Source organism: Aythya marila (assembly GCF_965140915.1).
Source record: "Aythya marila genome assembly, chromosome: 20".
Classification (NCBI taxonomy): domain Eukaryota; kingdom Metazoa; phylum Chordata; class Aves; order Anseriformes; family Anatidae; genus Aythya; species Aythya marila.
This window is the reverse complement of record NC_139061.1, coordinates 665,406-687,612: the sequence shown is the minus strand read 5'-3', so window position 1 is coordinate 687,612 and position 22,207 is coordinate 665,406. Positions and strand designations below refer to the sequence as shown.

The 22,207-nt window shown below is 44.4% G+C and overlaps 1 protein-coding gene across 7 annotated transcripts in view; it reads left to right on the top strand.

Annotated features, from left to right (window-relative positions):
* Positions 1-21,353, top strand: part of TSPOAP1 (TSPO associated protein 1) — a 69,658-nt gene extending 48,305 nt beyond the window's left edge. For 2 of the 7 annotated variants that reach the window (XM_082776527.1, XM_082776522.1), the window contains 11 exons: positions 2,915-4,042; positions 4,634-4,760; positions 4,913-5,064; positions 5,248-5,416; positions 7,905-7,976; positions 8,057-8,134; positions 8,349-8,384; positions 9,636-9,739; positions 11,538-11,609; positions 12,837-12,965; positions 19,660-21,353. In XM_082776527.1, coding sequence (XP_082632653.1) covers positions 2,915-4,042; positions 4,634-4,760; positions 4,913-5,064; positions 5,248-5,416; positions 7,905-7,976; positions 8,057-8,134; positions 8,349-8,384; positions 9,636-9,739; positions 11,538-11,609; positions 12,837-12,965; positions 19,660-19,875 — 2,283 coding nt within the window. In that variant the 3' untranslated portion in view covers positions 19,876-21,353. Of the gene's footprint in view, positions 1-2,914; positions 4,043-4,633; positions 4,761-4,912; positions 5,065-5,247; positions 5,417-7,904; positions 7,977-8,056; positions 8,135-8,345; positions 8,385-9,635; positions 9,740-11,537; positions 11,610-12,836; positions 12,966-16,500; positions 16,563-19,659 lie in introns of all 7 variants that reach the window. The other 5 variants (XM_082776526.1, XM_082776528.1, XM_082776524.1 and 2 more) reach the window with 5 other exon arrangements.
* The last annotated feature ends 854 nt before the right edge of the window (positions 21,354-22,207 follow it).

The following is a 22,207-nucleotide window of genomic DNA, read 5'->3' as shown; positions in this document are numbered from 1 at the left end:
AATGGAAGGATTGCATGCAGGAGCAGTGCAATGGTTTTGCAATTCAGATGTTACAAGTGAGAAAATACTGCTTAAGTTAAATTATGAGCAATAATTTATTCATGTTACAAGTTCAAACAGTTAAAGCTAGCTGGAGTGTTACAATGCATCTGCATCAGGAAATGTGCTTAAAACTGCATGACTGGGAAGGGATATATAATCATACAAATTATGACAGTTGAAATGAATGCACATGAGGGATGGTATTAAGGCTGGATAACTGAGAAATTAGAAAGATTTGCAGGAAATGTGATCTTCCTGTATTGCAAGAAACACCCTTATTTCTTTCATGTGATCAAAGAACAGTTGTAGTTCACCGATGCTGAACTGTGTGGCTCATAGCCTGCAGCACAGATGGGATGGATCTGCTGAGCATTAAATAGACAGCAGCAGAAATTGCAATGAATCTGGAGTAAATCTGCTGCTTTTTCCCCTTTTGAAGGGGGTTCTGCTTTGGTGGGGAGGGTGGACCTACAGGGCAGTGTGTCAGGAACCTGGTGGCTGGAGACCTGGGCTCCCTGGGAAGAACGTGTTGAAGCTCTAGATTGTGCTAGGAAAAAAAAAAAAAAGGGATAAAAACAGTTTCCCTGGAAGGAGAAAAAGGGGAAATGAGAACAGCTAGAAACACCATTACTAGTCACCTTTTCCTGGACATTTTATTAGCCTGAAAGTGTATTTGTTTGTTTGTTTGTTTTCCCCTGACAAAGAACTACCAAAAAAAAAAACCAACATGCACACTCCGAGGGGTTGAGCAAACTGGTGCTTCTTGACCTGGTAAAGTGATTGTTTTCTGTTCTGGCAATGCAGAGTTGATGGCATGAGTGTGACAAGATGCTGAATGGGTAGGAGGCATCAGGGGGAAGGAAGATCTAGGGCACAGAGCTCACTACACTGTTTTGTAATGTAGAGGAAGATGATGGCTGAAGTTGGGCCAAGCCTCGGCAGGCCTATTTCCTAGGCTTCTGCATATTTAGTAATGTTCTGGGTTGTTTCAGGTCTCCTCAGCTGACTCAGGGTTTGTGGGATAAAAGAATGAAGGGGTTCTGATTTTAAAAGTGTAATCTCGGTTATGGTGTTTAACTTTCTTCTTTATTATTAATGGACTAGAAAGTCCCAGACCCTTCTCATGTTACAGAATTTCATTATTCTACTTCTTTCAAATACGAAACAGTGTTTTTCTTCAATATTTTTGTTTTCTGAGTCCCTGGATTCCTTTTGTCTTGATGTGGAAGCTCACACTTGCATAGCTGCAGCTTCAACTTGCTAGAAACCATTTATTATATTAAAACTCAAAAGCAAAGGCCCCAGTTTTGTAAATGTCTTACTAGACTGTTTTTTATGGTTGCATTTATAAATTAGCATGTTACTAATTTGTGCTAACAAAGTAGGGCCTTGAATGCTCATCGTATGCAGAGTTCTAGGAAGCTGAGCTTGTTTGGTCTGGCAAAGAGGAGGCTAAAGGGAGGTCTAGTAACTGGTTGCAACCATTTGAAGGATGATTACAAGGAGGAGAAAGCCAAAGTCAAAGGGTGGCAAATAATAAAGAAACAGGCAACAGCCATGAGCTGCAGTTTGGCTCATGTTGGACATAAGTACAGACTTCCTTCCTAGGAAGGTGATGCAGCCCTGGGATGGATCTCATGGGTCAGAGGTGCAGGAGTTCCGTTCTTTGTTGTTTTCCAGCCTCAGCTAAGCAAAACACTGCTATAGTCTTTGTAACAGTCCTGATTGCAGGTAGGAGATTGCACTAGACACCTCTGGAGGTCCCTTCTAACCCATTCTAAATATGATTCAAGACCAGCTTTTGCTTGGAAAAAGTTATGGAGGTTGAAGTGGTCAATAGGCAGCTTACAACTGCCTTTTCACCCTGTCGTGGTTCAGTTTTTAATTATCTCTGCATGGCCAGGCTTGTGGCTGTAGCTTGAAACATCAGTATCTGCATATGCTTTGTTAAGTACTTATAAATGTTTTTAGAAAGTCATGGTAAAAATTATCAGGGAAGTTGGACCAGAGACCTCCAGACATATCTTCTAAGTTAAATTATGCTATGTTTCCAGGATTCTACCCTTTTATTTTACTATAAATGTAGTAAAAGGCAAAACATAACTTACACAGTTGATCCAAAACAAGTTCTAAAATTCAATGTTTTTCCAAAAGTTTTGTGTGAGCTGGTAGACTCTTTCCCAGATTGCAAGTGAGATAGAAGTATGCACAACCCCATTGACATAAAGGACTTTCATGTATATTCATGGCAATGCTGCATTAACCTGGATTTAGAGACAAACTGCTGTAGAGCTGGACCTTGACAGATGAGAGGAAAGGCTTGGGGAAGGTGCTTTATAGCAGAAACATCTTCAAGTTGTCCTGCTATACAGGGTCACTTCCTTATGTTCCAGTGTGAGGACAGAGAGATAAGGGAGGACTCTGGGTCCTTGTGTGGGCACAGGCTGTGAGACTGGTCCCTGTGGAGGGTGGAAGCAGACCAGCTCCAACGTGCAGTGAGCAACTACGGAGGATCTGTGTTGCTCCTGGCCCGTCATCCCAGACTGGGGATGCTGGAGCTGTGGGGAGTCCAGCAGGCAGGATGGAGGGTGTTGCAGACAGTTGTCTGTGCAGAGGCAGAGCCCGGGAGGGAGCTCATCCATGCCTTTCTTGCTTTCTGCTGCATTGCTAATTCATCTGATTGCCTTTGCCAGAAGACCCATTGCTATTGTTTGCTTCCTACCCTTGCTTCTCTGCAGACCACAGTCGCTGCTTCATACCGCTGTGCTGGGAGGGAATCCACTGTAACCCTGTCTCTCTTTTTAATGTGTATTTCCTCTCTTTTTTTCCTTTGCTTGTCCTGGCTGTTGCTTTTCTCGGGGGCTGGGTACAGATGGATCTTTGTGATACTGACAGCGATGAGGAGATTCTGGAGAAGATACTAGAGCTCCCACTTCAGAAGAACCACAGCAAGAAATTGTTTAGCATCCCTGAAGTGACTGAGGATGAGGATGAAGATGAGGATGAGAAGGGTGTTATGGAGGAAAAGGCAAATGTTCAAGACTCCTTGGAAATGCCTACCTACCATGCAGGAAGGACCGAGAAGCCACTCAGCATCCAGGAGCCATTTCTAAAGGCAGATGGTAGTGATTCTTCCCCAGATCTGTCCGCTGAGACCCCATGGGATGAGTGTACTGTTAAGGAGAGCAGAGGGGATGCTGACCATGAGAGCCCTGGGTTTGAGCCTCTGGGCTGGAGTCAGAAAAGGGCAAACTGGAACCGGGGCTACCAGGAGAATGATCCAAAGCCTGGGACTGGGGCAATCCCCACTCAGAGCAAGAAGAAGGGAAACAACTATCAAGAGAAGATCTGGAGTCGGCCTGAGATGGGTAGGAAGAGACAGAATGATCTCTCAGAGCATTGCAGTCGTCTGCTGGGCAACTGCAGCCAGATGGGAAGTGGATTGTACAGAGCTCCTAGCCTCAGGGAAGAGCTGAACATTGTGAGCAGCGCTGGTGGTAAGGAGGGGTTTGATGTGTACAATCGAGCCAGACAAGGAACCTCACGAAGAAACCACAAGAAAGCAGTGGTTTCAGGGTTTGGAGAACCTGCTTTGGCAGCAGCACTCTGCTCCAGCCCCAGGAGCCTGGAAATAGATGTTGAATACGACACTGAAGACGATCAGGATTCAACCTGTGCATCCCCCCCTGAGAGCAGGCTGTGGCCAGAAAGGTCCCAGAGCTGTGCGGGGGATTGGAGTGATTGCTCCAGTCAATCTGAGGTTGTCCACATGGATGGCAGAAGGGACCTGACCAGACTGGAGATGTTGGAAGAGCGGGACATGGAGTGGGCAGGATATCCAAACCACCACCTGCAATTCTTCTGCCAGGAGAAGGAGGCACTGAGGTGTGAGAGCAGCTCTGAGGAGCAGGGCTGGGACCTGGACTGTAAGTCACCTGTCTGGAGAAGGAGGCTCGAACATCCTTGGAAGGGGATACGTAGCACCTCCTTGCACAAAAGGGTTGGGTGACTTTTCCTATTCTGGTTTTGAAGCAGCTTGCAGTGGCGTTAGCTTCCCTTCTGCTTCCCTGGCCTGCCTGTATCTTGCTTTGTTCAGTGTTGTCCAGAAAAAGGACCCTGTAGGACCATCTGGAAGAATATCTGGGAGATTTTGTAGTTCTGTGCTGCTTCGTGCCTTTTCTTGTATTAGCTGCTTCTGCTTTTCCTGCTAAATGACTGAGTGTCACCGATGCAGTATTCCTTTTCGCACTGGGTCTTCCTACCTATAGCAGGAGGCTGTGGGACTCAAATGAGAATCCCTGGTGAAATAAGCTGATTTGTGAAAACTTTGTGTAGATGATGACTGTAGTGTCATTGCCTTCATTTGAAATGCCCTTTCCTGCGTCCTTGCATCCCCGTTGTCAGGCTGGGTGTTTGCCTGTATTTAGTTCTCTTTTCCACCTCCCATAGTATTTTCAGCTCTAGAGTGTCCCTGAAGAGGAATGTTGCATTTGGATGCACTGCGCTTTGTGGAGTGCATTTAGGCTGAGCACTGTTCACATGAGTTGGAAAGCAGAGGCTGCTACTAACTCTCTGGTGGTTCCTGTTGCAGGCATCTGGTAATAAAGATCCTAGGGGCCAGGAGCTGTCTGGTTCAGCTGCCTGGCAGGCTCCCAGCAGAAGAGGGAACAGGAGTGTAAGAAGAAGTCAAATGCAGAAACCTTTGCTCTCTAGTCCAGGTGAGTGGGGAAGGAGGGGAGAGTCATGCAGCAGAAGAGGGGGAGGCTGTTGGAAATTGCATGGGGGAGGCTAATAGTATTTTAGCCATGCAGGTCTATGGCAGGGAAATGGTGCTTACATTATATCTGGTGTGTCACCTGACTACTTCCAGGTCCTCCAAGAAGTGCTGCATCAGCAACTGCTGTTAAAGATGATGGCATTAGAATATTTGTGGCCCTCTTTGACTATGATCCTGTTTCTATGTCTCCTAACCCTGATGCAGCAGAAGAGGAGCTCCCATTTAAGGAGGGGCAGATCCTGAAGGTAGGAGCAGATCTTAGTGAACATCTACTCTATATGGAGCCAACTCTTGTTCCAGGGACAGCATAAACTTTGGGAAGTGGAGCTTCCTCATCTTGGGAGTTTCCTTAGATTCCCTTCCTCTGTTGTCTTTGTGTCTTGGTCCCTGTAGTGTAAACAGTCCTTGGCCTGTCTTTTACCTTGCAGGTGTGTGGAGACAAGGATGCTGATGGCTTTTACAGGGGTGAATGTGCAGGAAGAGAAGGTTACATTCCATGTAACATGGTATCTGAAATCCAGGTGGAGAATAATGAAATCAAGAGGCAGCTGCTAAAGCAAGGGTTCCTTCCTGCCGACACGCCAATGGAGAGCATAGGTACTGTATCTCCTTTATGTGTGTTGTGCTATTGCCCTCATGTGTCCTTGCTGAACTGTAGAAAGCTCAGTTGTGCTGTCAAGTTTTGTGGCCAATGCAGCCCACCAGAATGGCTCATCCTCAGGATCTGAATGCTTGTTTAGTGGCTACAGCAGTGGCAAGTAGGGATGTCTGAGATCTTGGTTCATACCAGATTCTAGAGCGGGACACCACTGCCCAGAGCTGCATTTGCAGCTGCTTGAGTTGGTCCAGTGCTTGAAGTGTTGTGCTTTTGAACTCCACACAGAAGCTGGTGAAGCTGATCCGCAGTAGAGGAGGAGGAACAAAAGTTTGTAGTTCAGCTGAAGTTTGTGAACACAGTTTTCACTTTTGTGCTCTCCCTTGTTTTGTGAGTTTGTAAATGAGCCTGTAGGCTCTTAGGTGACAGAATTTTCAATGTGGGAAAGGAGGAAGATGGGCAGAGACTCATAGTGAATGGTAGGAAGGGTTTGAGACAGCAAGGCAGTCAGGCAAGAGTGTACAATGGGTAGACCCTGGTCCGTGGGCTGTTTCTCACTCCCTGAAGTACATGGTTCAGTGGTTTACGCACTGCAGAGGCTTTCCTGTTTCTTTCCACTCATGTTCAGAGAGAGGAGAGGAATCTTCCCTGGGATTTGCAGCTATTACTGCTTGGGCTGGGTTAGACTGCAGTTGCAGGGCTGTGAGCTGCCCTGAGACTGCTGTCAACATTGTGTCCCACCTGTCTGGCTTTTATTCCCCCGTCTCATTCCGTGCTTGTTTTTGTACTGTCTGCTACCAGTGACGATTCTTTGACCTTTTCCACTTGTTAAAACGAGAGGAAATTTGCGTTTTGGCTAGCCACCTTTTCCTCACGGGTTCAGCAGGCTGAAACAGCACACGTATGGGGTTTTTGGGTGCTTGGGGTGGCAAAGGACTGAGCTGTTCTCACAGGCAGTCAAGGAAAAATGAAAAAGAAGCGATCAGACTTGTTTCTGTTCCCCTGCATTGAGACCTATTGTCCAGCCCCTGAGACTAAGGGTCTAACCATGCCCAACTGCTAAATGTGGGTCTCTGGAAGGTAAGTCCTCAGGAGCACAGGACTTGGAGGCAGTTGCTTTCACTTTGTGGCTGTGTGCTTTTTGGTAGGTTTGTGTCTGTTGGCCCCTCTCATGTCTACGGGGAGCAGAGATTTTACTGAGGCTTTTTTCCACCCCTGGAACATTCATAATGTTTCTCTTGAATTTATTCCCTGGTACCCAGAGGTGATTTGATGCCTGTGGTGGGCTTTGTACCTATCTGGATGTACAGGGCTCTCTGTTCCCTCCCCTGTTGCGTCCTCTCAGAATAAAAACCTTAATAGCTCTGAGACTGCATGAAACATAGTGGATTTGAAAGTTTCCAAATCCACTTTGGAAAGTATCCAGTGGGGATAGTGAAAAAGATATGTGGGGGTGTGTGCAGAGATGGTAAACCTTGTTCCCTTACACAGCTGGGCTGTAAGTGCCCCAGTTTTCCTGCTGCTGTAAACCGGTATTACAGCCTGGTAATTGAGGGAATGCCTCTAAGGGATTGGTCTGGGTACTCCGGCAGGCTCAGCTGGGGACTTCTCTAGGGATGTATGTGCTGGCTTCTATAGAAATCCTCCCTTTTCTGGAACTTCAAGGGACATGTTCAAGCATTGAAGAGCCATACAGGGGCAGTGGATGTGTTTGAACATTGTGTACAATGAGAGGCTGAGGAATTGTGGCTTGTTTAGCTAGGAGAAGAGAAGGCTTGGGGTATGTGAAGAATGACTTCTGGCAGCCCTCTAGCACCTTAAAAGAGGTTAGCAAGCAGGCACAACCAGGCAGTTCATGGTACTGCATGGCTGAAGGAAAAGGGAAAATAATAATTGGTTGAGAGTTTTGACCAAATAAAAGAAACAGATCTCTCACTATGAGGATAAATAAGCATTGGTACAGGACTCAAGAGGTGGGGGAATCCCTGTCCTAAGAGTTTTTCAAGACCCAGTGAGGCAAAGCCTTGAGCAGCCTGGTCCAAATCCAGTATTGACCCTGTTTTGTTCAGAAGTTTTAACAAGAGACATCCCAAGATCCCTTCCCACTTGAGCTGATGGGATTCACTTCACCTGGCATTTTTCAGGTATTAATGGTACAAAGGCTTTATTTTATCTTTGTGGTGCTGCTTCTGAAAGATAAAATGCAGCTAAGTGGCAAAGTTTGTCGGATGTGTACTGTGGCGTCAATTAAGGGCAAAAATACAATGTGGAATTCTGTATATATCTAGGATGTGGATCATGCCTCGTCTGAGTCCACATGCAATAAATAGAGATTGGGGCCTTGTGCACAGAAATCACAGTGTCTGCTTCCCAGGGGAAGCATGTCATGCCACTCTGTTGCCTGTTCACTCTTCAAGATGCTTTTCACTTTCCATTCACTGTCTGTTTCTCTTGTCTATTTATTTGCTTTTTTTTTGGGTTTTTATTAAGGAAATGGCACATTTTCTCCACCTCCACGCCGCCAAACCGTCCCTCCTCCAAAACCCAGACGCTCCAAGAAAGGTCTGTGTCACCCACTGCTTCCTCTTTGTTTTTTGCAATAGGATTACAGACTGCATTGAATTTTTACTGCTTGCTTACAGGACCCTCAGATGTTTGTACGACTGCTAGGAAGTGGAAAGAGATTCCATCCCTGCTGATGTTAAGTTTTTTTAACAACAGTAATGTCTTTTATAGTTTTGGAGCTTGACCTCTGCGTCCTATTACATCCTTGAGTCATGGTTACTGGCTTAGACTTTGAGTTGCATGAAGAGTTTGCTTCTGTTTTTTTGCTGCTGTGGCGTTTGTTCTTTTGATTGTTGTTTGTCAGTTATGTGGTGTGGACACTGTTGAAAGATGAATATCCATTGATAAGATGTTTTTTCCCCCCAGCAGAACTGGATAAACAGGAGAAGTACAAGTCTCAAACAGGTAAGAATTGTTCTTTCTTACTGTAAGAAGGGGAATGTTACATTGGCATGATCATAATACAGACACTAGTTTTGTGGTCATGGGCCAATCCAACATCCTGTATCACAGAATGGTTGAGTTTGGAAGGGACCTCTGGAGTCTACCTAGTCCAACCCCTCTGCCAAGCAGGGTCACCTAGCACTCGTTGCACAGGGTTGCATCCAGGCAGGTTTTGACTATCTCCAAAATGGAGACTCCACAACCTCTCTGGGCAACCTGTTCCAGTGCTCTGTCACCCTAACAGCAAAGAAATGTTTCCTCATATTCAGCCAGAACTTCCTGCATTTCAGTTTGTGCCCGTTGCTTCTTGTCCTGTAGCTGTAGTCATCATTCAGAGCACTGTAAGAGAATGGTCATTCTCAGAAAAGAAGAGTTGTAGTTCTTTAATTTATTAGTGACTGCAGTGGCCTTTGACTAAACAAGGGAGTGTTTGGAGGAGAAGGGCACACATGGTTTTGCTTTGCAAGGGCAGGGTAATCTCTTATTCATCTGATGCTGCAATCCTTAAAATCCAAGGTCCCGTGAAGGAGTTCTCTCTATGCTTAGGTGCTCTGTGATTTATTGATGTCAAGAGAGTTCAAGCCTGCAAACACCCTGCTGACCCATACAATGGATCAGATCTGTAAGATGAAGGACTGGACAATTTGTGTTTTCTGTAGTGTCAAGCTTTGCTTTTGTAGAGTCAGAGCAGGTCTTTAATGGGGCTGAGCAGGTAGGTGGTTGTAAAAATGCAGGGTGTTGCGTGCCCTTCCCTTTGTGCTGAGCTTTGTGCTGGTGTGGCTAGACTGCCTGTTGATGTTGTTTAGGGTCTTGCTGTTTCCTTGGCACTTATTTATTCCTCAGGATAATTTTTACATGGAGAAAAGAGAAATATCCATTTGAGACACTGTAAAGAGACTGCTGTCTTGTGTGTTTGTGTCTGTTAGTATATTAAAAAAAAAATAATAAATAAATTAAAATTCCTGTATATATAGGCAGGATACCAGGATACTGCAAGTGAGAGATGTCACTGGTTCTGTGAGTTAATGCAGGAGATCAGAAATCTGCTTTATCAGATATCTCGGGGTCCTCTAAGATCTCTTGCTCATTCAGTTTCCCTCTTGTATTCATTTTATTCAGTTTACTCCCAAGAAGAGTGAATAGCTGCTGTGACTTGGTATTTTGTCCTTTGGCTTCCAGCTCAGCATGTTTTGTTATGTTTTTGTCCTCCAGGACAGAAGCATCAGGACTTTGAAGCTGAACTACTTACTCCTCGAAGTATGATGGCTGTCTTTGACTATAATCCTAAGGAGAGCTCTCCAAATGCAGATGCAGAGGTAACCAGCAGCTGCTCAGTCCTCTGATACCTTTCTTTTTCCACTCTTTTTTTCTTTTGTCCTGAGACACTTAAGACTTTGGTAAAAACTAAGATGATTATAGCATGGCAAAATAATGACTATAACTGTTTGGCTGAAGTCATAAAATATAAAGTTTGCCAATAAGTTCTCTCATGCATTCCCTAATAACAGTGGTCAGTTATTATTCTGTGAAGAGTATGAAGCAACATACCCCTAATCATTTTCAGTATTTGTCTCTGTGAAGCTATTAGAGCATCTCATGGCCTTGTAGCATCCTGTAAGTGTTTAGACAGGACTAAACAGCCCCTGCTGCTAGCACCTGTACAGGGCATCCTGTGGTAAATGGAAATACCCGATTAAGGGTCAGAATTGATTTCTGATACTTATGGTGAACGTGTCTTTATGGAGCATGTCTTTTGTGTTAGCTACCTGTGTAGGTCTTTGTTCAAGCAAGAACACTTAATTCCAATTTAATGGACCAGTCCTCTACGCTCGGCTTTTCAAGCAGTCTCTACATATAATCCAAACAGTGATTTTGTGGATAAATTTGTTTCTGATGGAAAGATTGTAAAACAAAATCCTTCCAGCAAAAAAGACTTTCTGAATTAGAACATGCTCTGTTTCTGTTCCTCTGTAGCAGCATCAGTCTACTCTGAGCAAACATATACATGGAAAGAATCTGAATACTAACCCCATGATTAGTAAAAAGAATGTATGGCCAAGAGGTGGCACAATACAGGTAATGCTTGACACCCAATCTGTGTGTTTTATGAACAAAAGAGCCTGCTTCTGAGGACAGAGTATTTTGGGTTTAATGGATTATTTTAGGAGAGATACAATAAAAACATGCATCAACCAGCATCTATGTAGGTATTCACACATCTGACCGAAGAATTTTTTTGAGCTCTCATCAACAAGGTGCTGTTGACACTGCATTATTAGAGGTGTTCCCCATTCTAACTCACAGGAAATTTGGTCACTTGATGTGCTGTAAAGCTGCATTTGGTGTTTTTGAACCTGCAGCAACACCTAATAGGATCAGCTGTGCAGTTCTCTGTGTCTGTGAGTGAAGTTCCCTAGAAGTTGCTTTCTGCTAGGACAAAGTCATTCACTGCCATCAGTAGGAACCTGCAGCCTCAGGAGAGAAATCGAGTACTGGGAACTAAATAAAGTAAATGTATCAGAAGTAGGTCTCTTCGAGCCAATGCTTCCATTGGTCTGGGAATTGCATGTAAAGACATGTCTTCAGTGGGTCTTGCCCATTATGCAGCCTGTTGAAAGACTCCACTTCTCCTATCTTAGAGCAAATGTTTCACTGTAACTGGGGGGATTCCTTCCATTAGAAGAGAATGCCTATATCCTTGGCCTTGGTCTTGTGCTCCAAGGAGTACCCTGAGCATTGCATACAGAACAGTCATCCGAGGTAAAGGGGGATTTAGTGTTTATATTAAAAGGAAAAAAAAAAAAGGCATTTCTGGTGCTTGTTTAGTTTGTTCTTGGCACCCCTTTCTATAACAGGTAGTACGTACCATTTTGAAGTTCTATTAAAATTGGTTTACGAGACAAATTTTGCTCTTATCATACTTCATGAAATGCTTACTCAACAAGGAATTCTACAGTTTCCAAGGTTGGTTGTTCTGCATTCTGTTCCTGCAAGTCTTATCACAATGGCCTCCCTCACTCATGGTGAGATTGTGCAAGCAGCCCAGGGCAACCTTGTTGAGAAATTCCGGGCAGTGCTCCTCCTGTGACCATTGTTTCCTTTTGTTCATTGCAGGCTGAACTGACTTTCAGCGCAGGGGACATTATCACTGTGTTTGGGTCCATGGATGATGATGGATTCTATTACGTAAGTATTGGGGTTGGCTGGGTCCTTTGGCTACATCTGAAATCCTTGGATTCAATCTAGTGGCAGGAGAGCAAAAATTAGGGGACAAAATTTTCTGCTGCTGGAACACATGAACACATGCCTCCTTAGAATAAGCAGATTGTTTCTTGCAGTCCATGTTCTCCTCTAAGCCTAATATTCCAAATGATTCTGATTTTCTTTCTTGGACTAAATTGACTGCAGGTTTCCCAAAGCCTAAGATGCGTTTACTGCACATACATTAGTTGCATCAGCATCTGCTACAAGCTGATTTGTTGCCAAGGACTCTGACACATGGTCTTAACCAGGACAGGAGGCTAAAATATAAGAACAAAACCTATGCTGATCCCCATCCTGCAACAGGAGGCTAAAATATAAGAACAAAACCTATGCTGATCCCCATCCTGCAACACATCAACAAACCAACTTCAACAAACATTGATATCTGTTTAATTTAGTGTGGATAGCTGGGGACCGTGCCTGCCAGCAAGCTGTGTGTTAGACATGTTTCTTAGCCCTTGGATCATCCCTCGTTTCCTGCACAGAAAACAGCATGCATTCATACATCAAAGTTGAGGTGCACCACTAGATGAAGTCTGGAGGCATTGTTAGGAATGTTTTGTTTGACTTCCTTCATGGTGTTGGTCAGACAACATTGCTGGGGTTGTTTTGTCTCACCCAGCTACCTCTTGTTGAAATAGAGACAAATTTTTGGAAAGACAGCCAAGCTTGGTTTGCAGCTCCAGATGTCAGTGAGCACAGAGAAAAGGCCTACAGGGCATTGTACTAGCAGTACTTCATTCTTTAAAAAATTAAATACCAGAACAAATGAAAGACCTTTAGGAATCCCGTGGCACAATCATGTTCCAGTTTCTTCCAGGTTATTAGTAGATTTTTTTTGAGTTTGTAAAGTGCAAATAGTCTTCATAGTCTACAACTTAGAGGTGTCTGTCCATGCTGCTGGAATACATTTGTCATAGCTTGCCATCATCTTTTCTTCCTTTACACTCATGTGTTTTTGCATTTTGAATTGTTCCACAACTAAGCAAGAATGTGAGTTGTGAAACTTACTGAGGATGCTTCCAACATGAATGTGTTCCTGGGCTTCTCTCAGGCCATAGCATAGCCTTCCTGGAATAGGGCTGCACCTCTATTTATTTTTCCATCAGCCAGGAAACCTGATACGGGAACTAAACGTTGATCTTTCAGGGAGAGCTGAACCAACAGAGAGGGCTTGTCCCATCAAACTTCTTGGAAGCTGTAACTTCAGATGGAGGCATGGTTGAGGAACTTCATTCAAAAGATAAAGATGCTTTCCCACTGAGTTCTGAGAGCCAGGTAAGATTGTGAGACTCTGCATAGTACAGACATCCAAGCTGTGACATGGTTGGAGAGTGGGTGTTGCACAGCATGCAGCATCTGATGGAGTGGTTTAAATTATTGCATGTAGCTTGATTCATCCCATGGGAGCCCAGAAGTTTAGAAGGGAGCACCAGGAGCTCTTCTTAAAGACAGTATAGTACAAAATGAGACACAAAGCAAGAACATTTTCTGGGACCTCATGCTTGTTATTGTCATGTGAGCAAAGAACATCACAGGTCCCACCAGCAGGTTCTTCAGATGCACACAAAGGTCAGTGGTGAAATCCTGCTGCAAGCAAAGCAGTTCAGCCAGATCCCCAGACACATGAAATTCCTCATATTTGCTCATATCCATGCCAAGGAGTTCTGGAGTTATTGACACCTAAGCACCAATGCTTTTCCACCCATCCCAAGTTAGATGTATCTTAAATCTGTCCAAGGAGTATTCAGGAAAACAAAACAAAACAAACAAACAACCAAAAAAACATAGAGGGAAGGATCAAACAGATCTGAGGAGTGGATCCACAGGCTAAGGCTATGGGAGCAACCCACAGATGCAAGGGGTTCAAAGGTTGGGCTATCCCCCTTGCATTATGTTTCTGATACTTTTCAAGCAAATGCTTAAGCAGGACATTGGGGTCATCTGCCAGATTCAGTCAGTCCTCAGAAAGCAAGGCCAAAAGTGTGACACCTCTCTGGTCACTGCCTGTGCTGTGGCATTCTAGACAGTGGGAGGCAGGGAGTGACACAGCCTCGTCCCAGTTCAAATGTACTTATTCCTCAACCTTCAGTTCTTCACGGAGAGGTTATTATACAGGCCCTTAAAAGTGTGGAAGAGCAGGCCTAGATTGGCTTTGAGGCAATCCTTAAGGATGTATGCGGTCCTAAATCCTCCTCTGTCAAACTCTTCACTGGTGTCACCCTCACTTTCCATCTCTCTGCAGTGTCATTTGTCTTATTTTTCATTCCCTGCTCTGCCTTTACTCACTTCCCACTTACCTTTCAAATGCTGCCTGGACTTCCACAAGCTCTACCTACAGCCCCCTCTTTTGCTTCCAGGCATTTGAAGCTTTGTTGGTGTAATGTTTGTCCCACAGTCTCAATGTCGTCTTATGAGGGAAAGTGGAAGGACAGCCTCAGAAATAAGATTTGAGGGTAGTTGGCTGGATCATCTTCTAAACCCAGAAGTGGTTTTGGACCCTTATGTTTGCCTGTTTTGGATACTCAGTTACTTTGATCTCAGCCAACAAAGGCTGGTCCTTGCTGAGCAATCAGAGAAATTAATGAGCTGTTACTACCAGGGTTTAGCAGCTATGAGGTTACACAGATCTAACTTTCTGGTTAGAAACAAATATTCAGAGTGGATTTCATTCTCCAGTTCCCCTATCAGAACAATTGACTCTTCAAAAATTATCCATCTATGAGAACAGAAAGTGCCAAAGGAGACCAGTACAATTATAGCAGGTTGAATTCATAGTACAGCTTATTGTGGACCTGACGTCCTCTCTGGCATTGATCAGCAAGGGCCTGTTTCATGTATTGGGGGGTCATTATTACATCCCCAGCCTGGGCCCCAGAATTTGTGGGGGAAAAAAAAAAAATAATAGGAAATTCAGTGAACCTTCAGGGTTCAGAGAGCTGCCATTTGAAAATGGTATTCTATTGAATAGAGGTAAGAGAGACCAACAAGGCTGATAAACAGAGTGACATACACAATAAATCCATCTGATCCCCTGCTGAGCAGGGAGCACAAGCTGCTTCTCCTTGATGCTTTACAGTTTGCTGCTGCTCCTCTCCTCTCTCCCCTTTCCATTGTGGCTGGGTTCAGCAGGAGTTGACTGTTCACCTGGACACAGCAGATTGGCCCATATATCCTTGGATGCTCAAAGCTGTAATTTTTTTTTTGTGATTCATGACACCTTTTTTAAACAGGAATACCTCTCGAACATGATAAACCCTCCTAATATAGACCTGTTTCAGGCTTGCCTGGCCTTCAGTTTATTTGTGTTTCTATGCCAGAGATGCAACAGAGCTTTTCATTGCATTTGATCAGACTTGGGGTTTGCAGAGCGGGAAGCTGTTGCCTTAGGCCAGGATACATTTGGTAGCTTTGTCACTTGGCCAATCCATGAGCCGCTGTTCCTTGTGAAGTCTGGGAACTTGGAAAATTCAGTTCTTGATGCTTAAGCCAATTTTGTATCATTGGGAGTCTGCATTAACTATGCAAGCATGACTTTCTGTTGTCTGTTATAACATAGATGTGGTGGCAGATAGTTTCCTGTCCTGCTGCCTCCCTGCTTCACCAGCACACCTGTCCTTGGTGATTCTGGCTTAACAATCTTAATTATGTGTAGTCCTGCTTGTGCTTTGCAGTCCAGCTCCATCTAAACAGCTTCCAAATACGAAGGGAATGTTTGCCCCCATGTAAAACAGTATATTTATCCTGCTCATAATGAAGCTTGTACTAGATAACTGCATTTAGTTATGTTTAGCGAGTCCTGAGAAGAGACCTGACCCACTGAGTTTTTGGCTGTGTCATCAATTACAGCATCCTGACCTATGAGCAAAACACTTGATGGGTAAGGCAAGAAGAAACATGTTCTCCTATAGAAAACACATATTTTAAGGGCCATCCCCGAGCTGTCATAAACTGAGTGATACAGCCAAGCATGAGGCTTTCCAAACTCTGTCATATTCATTCTGCAGAGTTTATGAACATGCTAGTTAAGTGTGTTTTTGGCATGTATATGTAGGCAGAACACATACAGCTGCTCCTGTTTGAGATGAGATGGGGTGGGAGGACAGGGCTTATGCAAAAAATCACCAAAGACAGAAGATGCATGGCAGCCTCTAGAGAAGTATTGTTTGAATGTTCTGGGACACAACATAGCAAAAGTCTCCCAACAAATTTGCCAGTTTCGTCTTGAGACATCAGCAAGCATGCATACTCACCATGGTATTAACATCAGAGCTTTGGATTGTATTAAAGCTAGTTCCAGTTTTAACAGAAGCTTCTCCAGCATGACCACGAATGATTTTAAAATTGCCTGTAACTTCTTGGATTTAAAATTTTCACTATGTGTGTTCTTCCCATTTCCCTTCTCCTTGATGCTATGCCAAAGGCCTGAGGGTAAGGACAATTAACTTTCCAAACTGAACTGGGGAAGGTGAATTATTAGAATTATTTTTGAGTAAATCTTAAAATGCTGGCATCTGAAAAAGGTAAAGCAGTTTGACTTTCAAAGTAACGTCATTTTGGTATTAGACTGAGCAACAAAAAATGCAGTACAAAGAGGAGTGTCCAAGAAGTTATGATCACAAGCTAGGGCGCTGAAGCACTCATGTTCACCAGCTATGAGCAGTTTACCTTAATGCTGCGGCTATTGAATGAATATTTTTGCCTCACTAATATGCAGTTTTTGTCAAAGACCGTTTGTAAAGCAACTTCAGAAAGTATTCAATTCTAATTGATTTCATGTATTTATTTCTGCCATGGTGGTTCTTTTCTTCAGAGAATGAGGAAGAGAAGAGTCCAGTGATAGATATGAATGATACATAGAGAGAGAGCAACCATGTAAGTTTGTGTGAGAAGATCTCTTCAATTTCCCACCCAGCTTAGCCTGTTAAAGGGTCCTGCACTTGCAATTTACTCCTGTTCTTGCTTGTAGTTTGACAGGCTGGTTTGGGGCTCTGCTATCAAGTCCAGCTTCAAACCCTCTGGTGGCAGATCTTTACCTGCCAAGTTAGTTCTGTATTAAAGAGAAGCCACGTTCTGCACATGAAGTACAGTTTGGAACAATTATCTGGTGGTTTTGGGGACCATGACGGGACTGTAGTAGTACTGGATATTCAGGTTTAGAAAAGACCTGCTTTGAAATTCAGCCTTGCCATTCTACCACTGTTCAAGCACCTCAGCAACAAGAACCTCATGTAGCCGTTGCAGAAATCCTGCTCAGGCTGAGCACCCATGTTCAGTCTGTGTTTTTTTTTCATTTCTTGAAATGCCCCCATACACCATCAACTTAAGAAAGTAGCAACACTTAGTCCCTAAAACCAACCTAGTCTGGATAATTGTTCTGTCTGACAATTTTGGGGTTGGGGGGTGAGACCCCTGGTTTTGGGTGGCAGTGGGAGGAGATCTGTGGTTTTTCTTCCTTTCAAACATTGTTTTCCAGAAGTTATACAAATCAATAATACCAGAGAGAGCATTGAAAAGTGTCTCCTGAAAACTAACGTGACTCTTCTGTTTATCAACCCCAATAGCTTTATCAGGATCTTCACAGAATCACAGAATGGTTTGGGTTGGAAGGGACTTTAAAGATCATCTAATTCTAACCCCCCTGTTCTGGTCAGGCACACCTCCCACTAGATCAGGTTGCTTAAAACCCCATCCAACCTGGCCTTGAACACTTCCAGGGATGGGGCATCCACAGCTTGCCAGAGCAGTTTTTCCTTTAAGTTTCTCTTAGAGAAGAATCCCTTGTTTTTCGTGTTACCTGTCTCTGACCAGATGAATCTGTGAACTGGTTCTGTTGTTTTTCTGCCATACAAAGACCTGTGAGAATATCTGCACATACTTGTGTGTGAGTGCCTCTGTGTATAAAAATCTGCATGGGCATCATGTACCATAGCTGGAAATAAGAAGGACTTGCAGCCACAAAGGCTGGAAACTGCTAGTCATTTCCTTTTAACTGTTTGATGTTTGATAATTATATTGATACTGTGCTATCCTTATTACAGTAAATAACTGTGTCATTCATTAATTGATCTGGATACCTGCCGCTCATTTTGTGTGCAGTTTTTCATGCCTAGCTCAGCAGGAGAAAGTGCATCAGGTTTGTTGGGCCACTTCAGATCTGCCCTAAAACTGTTTCACCTTTGCCTGAAAAATGTTATCCAGCAGTGCATGGGCTCCAAGCCTTTGCTGCCCTGGCTGTGCAGGGACCTTTACATTGCTCCCACATCTTCTGGTTCTGCTAAGCCAGACAGACCAAGGTGTGAACTTCACATGGAAGGTTGTTTCACAGCAGCATATTGTTCTACAGGAGGAGCAGAAATCACAGCTACTTTTCATGTTCTTCATCACGGAGTTGGTGGGCTGCTGAAACAGCCATGGGGTGATAGAGTGGGGCTGCATTTGCTTGTAACCTTAGGAAACTTTAAATAAGCGAACCGACAGCACATAAAGTCCTATAGCTATGGCAGTGATGGTATGTCTGTGCATCTGCTTCATTCAGCAGTGTTCACCAGGAGCACTATGGGACCAGAGCACATCTACTCCTGCCAGTGAGCTACAAGCAGCTGCTGCTGTGGTTCTGATACATTTCATCTGCAGGACTCATCTTTGCTCTTCAGCAATGCTTCCTCCCTGGGTGGGGCATCCTTCTGCCTTTGTTACTAACTCAGTTTCCCTGATGGAGCTGTGGCTGCTTACAGATCGATCCTTAATGAGTATGCACTCAACTCTCCCCGACTTAGTGGGACCCAAGCAGAGCCAATGTTTCAACCTGCCAAGGGGGCTCTTCCTTGGCACAGCTCTAGCACATGTCATGGGTTCTGGGGACTGCCAAGGTAGGATATACAGCAGGGAGTCTAGAAAACTAGTTCTCTGTCAGGCACATGAAAGCTGTGTGGAAGAGAAGGCAGTGGGACAAGGGCTCTCCTAGGCTTCAGCAACCCAGAACCACTTCCCTGGTGAACTTGGCAACTTCTTGGGAAAGTGTGCTATGCCAGAGCAGAAGTGGTCACAATCCATACACCGAGGAAGAGGAGATTGTGTAAAGCAGAAGTCTTCTGCCAGAAACTGACCTTACATCAGCATGTTCTGAAGAGAAAGCTGAACCCAGAACCAGGGCACTTTGTGATTTCCAAAAGGAGCAGCATACAGTGAATCATTTGGAGCTGTAGATCCTAGTTAATATTCTGAAATACTCAGGTTGCTTAAGAACACATCAATTGCTTTGTGCCACGTGATTCAAGACTTCCCTGTGTCCTGCTCCATCACCACGTTCTTGTTTTTTTTTTCCATTGTTGGAACCATTGGAGAGAATCAGACATGCTTTCTGCCCCTCCTGTAATTAGATTTGATGGATGCGGAGCAGCCTTGCAAGGGTCTAAATTTCTGACCCTGACAGAGCACAGTCACTGTTACAGAAGCCTCCCAGCTTAGCCAGCCTACTTGAACTTCTGAGGTCTTGCACAGCCCTTGTTCTTACTGGGGTGTTTTTCTTAATGGCCTATCCCAGAGTGTGCCGGGAGCCCACCAGTCTCCCCTGGCCGCAAGCAGCCAGCAGGCATAATGGGATGCATCATTACCTTTCTATCCTTGCACTGAGAAGGTGCTTAACATAGTTTCTTCAGCTGTGAAGCAGCATCTTTCAAGAGGTCCTCAGTGGAGGCATTTCTGATATTGCCCAAAGTTAAAGTCCAAAGTTAACGTATTTTGGAATGTCTGAGGTCAGGCAGTGTGTTGGGGGTATAAAACACTTTACTGGAAACTTCCTAACTGATTCTGCAGCTGCACAAAGGAGCTGAGCCTTACAGGTTGTGGGACAGACTGGTGGGGAGAAGACAGGGTTCTCTGGCTGAGGTTTGTGTTGGCATCGTGTCCTTCTTCAAGTCTAACTTCTACTTTTTCTTTTTTTTTCTTTTCTTTCTCTTTTCCTGCTCAGTTAAATCCAGATGGGTCTGTTGATCAAAGCGACTTCTCACCAACTCCTCCTACTGAACCACCTTCCTGCCTTGCCACAGGCGAGCAGTGTCCAGAGCAGGCATCGCTGGCCATTCTCAAATGCAGTGATTTACCTGGTCAGAGTAAAAAGAAGAGAGGCTTCTTCTTCAAAGGAAAAAAGCTCTTCAAAAAACTTGGGTCCAGTAAGAAAAACTAATAAAGGATTTACTGTTAGGTGTAGGCTGCCTGTGCAGTCCACACAGGCACTGAAAATTCAGGAGAAGCCCTCTGCAATAAGCTGATTAGAGTATTTTCATAGGGGAAAAGTGTATATTGAATAGAGAAAACTCTTCAGTGGGTCTGTGAGCTGTGGTCTCTGATGAGAGCCCACTGGCAGTGACTCTGAACAGTGTCACAGCACTGAGGTGTGTGAGGCCTCAGCTCTAGGATACAGCTAACTCCACATTAGTGTGTCCTGCTCCATGCAGCCCTCAATGCACCAGTTCCCTGTAAATATTTTAATTTTAAGAATATATTCTGACTGTAAGTTAGCTAAATGGCTTTTCCCAGCAAAGCCCCAGCCCCTTAGGAAGAGCTCCCTTGTACTACACCCCTTGGTATTTCTCTGGTCCAAAGGAGGTTGTGTCAAGTCCTTCACTTCCTGCAAAGAAAAATTGCACTCTTCTGTTGCTGTGAACCCTCTTTGCTGTCTCTGGGCTGAAAAGTGAGTTATTTGTACTGTAAATATGCAGCTGTGCCTAGGAGCATCCCACACTGCCTCAGTCATGTTTCAGCGTGAGGATTCTTTTCCAACCTTAATGATTCTATGATTCCCGTGGAGGAAGGAGCGATACCCAGAAGGGGGTCGATACTTCAGCTTGTAGCGTGGGCTGCTGTAAGCTGCTCTTGGCTGGTTCACCTTGACCACACACTGGCTGGGGACTCCGCCTTATTTATTTATTTATTTATTTATTTATTTATTTATTTATTTTGTCCGCCTCTTTCACAGTTTTAAATTGGCTGTTTCAGTGGGCTGCTCCTCAGTTGGAGCTTGGATGGAGCATAGAGCTGGGGATGGAGAGTTTGCAGCTATTTTCATATGAGATGTGTTCCTTCAGTTAAGACACATCCCTTCCTAAGCCACGGAGAGTTTTGTACGACATGGTTTCTATCCTTTTCAGTGTTTCTTTCTTTGCATGTTTCAATGGGGTACATGTTTTGAGAAAGACAGTTACGTGAGGTATGTGAATTATGCCAGCACAGTGTCCACAAGTGTTGGTGATAAGGTATGTTTTTATTTAATATCAAATTTTATTATAATAAAGTCTATTTTCACAAAAATACATTTTCCTTAAAAAAGCAAAAGATTCATTGTTGCTTATTTGGGGGGTGGGAGTGTGGTATGTTTGATTTGACAGTGTACCACTATCTTACTTGATGGACACAGTCATAAAGTTGCTTTAGCTATGAATGCTTGCAAGGTTTTCTTAGAATATCTGAAGCAGACATAAGTGATGATGGTCCTCAGCAACCTAGTATCAAGGCCTGCTGGGTCTCTTTTGAGTCCTGAAAGCATGTCAGACCCCATGTCTCCTCTGCCTTGGAGTTTTCCTCCCCTGACAGTTGTAACACCACCTATAGGGCTACAAAGGGTATAATTGTGTTACAGAGTTTACAGAGGAGGGCAACACAGATGGTGAAAGGGCACGGCATAGGAGGAGCAGTTAATGTGGCTTGGTTTGTTCAACTTAAAGAAGAGAAGGCACAGGGGTGACCACATGGCGGCCTACATCTTCCTCACCAGGGGGAGCAGAGGGGCAGGCACTGATCTCTTCTCTCTGGTGCCCAGTGAGAGGACCTGAGGGAACAGCAGGAAGCTGCCTCAGGGCAGGCTCAGACAGGAGCTGTCGGGAAAAGGCTCTTCACCAGGAGACTTGTCAGGCACTGGAACAGGCTCCCCACGGAAGCGGTCATGGCACCAAAGCTGCTGGAGGTCCAGAAGTGCTTGCACAAGGCTCTCAGACATATGGTTTAATTTTCATGTAGTTTTGCGTGGAGCTAGGAGTTGGACTCAATGATCCTGGTGGGTCCCTTCCAACTTGGGATAATTTATGATTCTGTGATTCTAATCTTGGTAGCTAGTGCTGCCAGAAGTACCCTCCATGCTGTAACTTACCTTCCACTTACCCTGCCTGGAGGAAGTTGGTTGCTGTTCTAACTGAATTTACGATCTGGAGTTTCCTAAGCAAGTCATTTGAGGTCTTTTGAAAGAAACTGTCTGTTCTTGCACTTACCAGTTAATCAGGGGACTAACGGAAGAACAACGTCCTTAGATAAACAGCAGCTGTAACGTTTTGGTGTCTGCCCAGAGTTGGTGCCTGCAGGATGGCTCACTTGCTCTGGTACTGCCTTCATACCTCACAAGGTGAATGTTGTTTCCCTGCTCACCAGGCGTGTGCTGGGCTGCATGCTACCAAATCACAGTTATATACACAGACTCCCATTGCGTAGTGGAGTCATGCTAATTCAGTTGGATCCCCCAACACCAG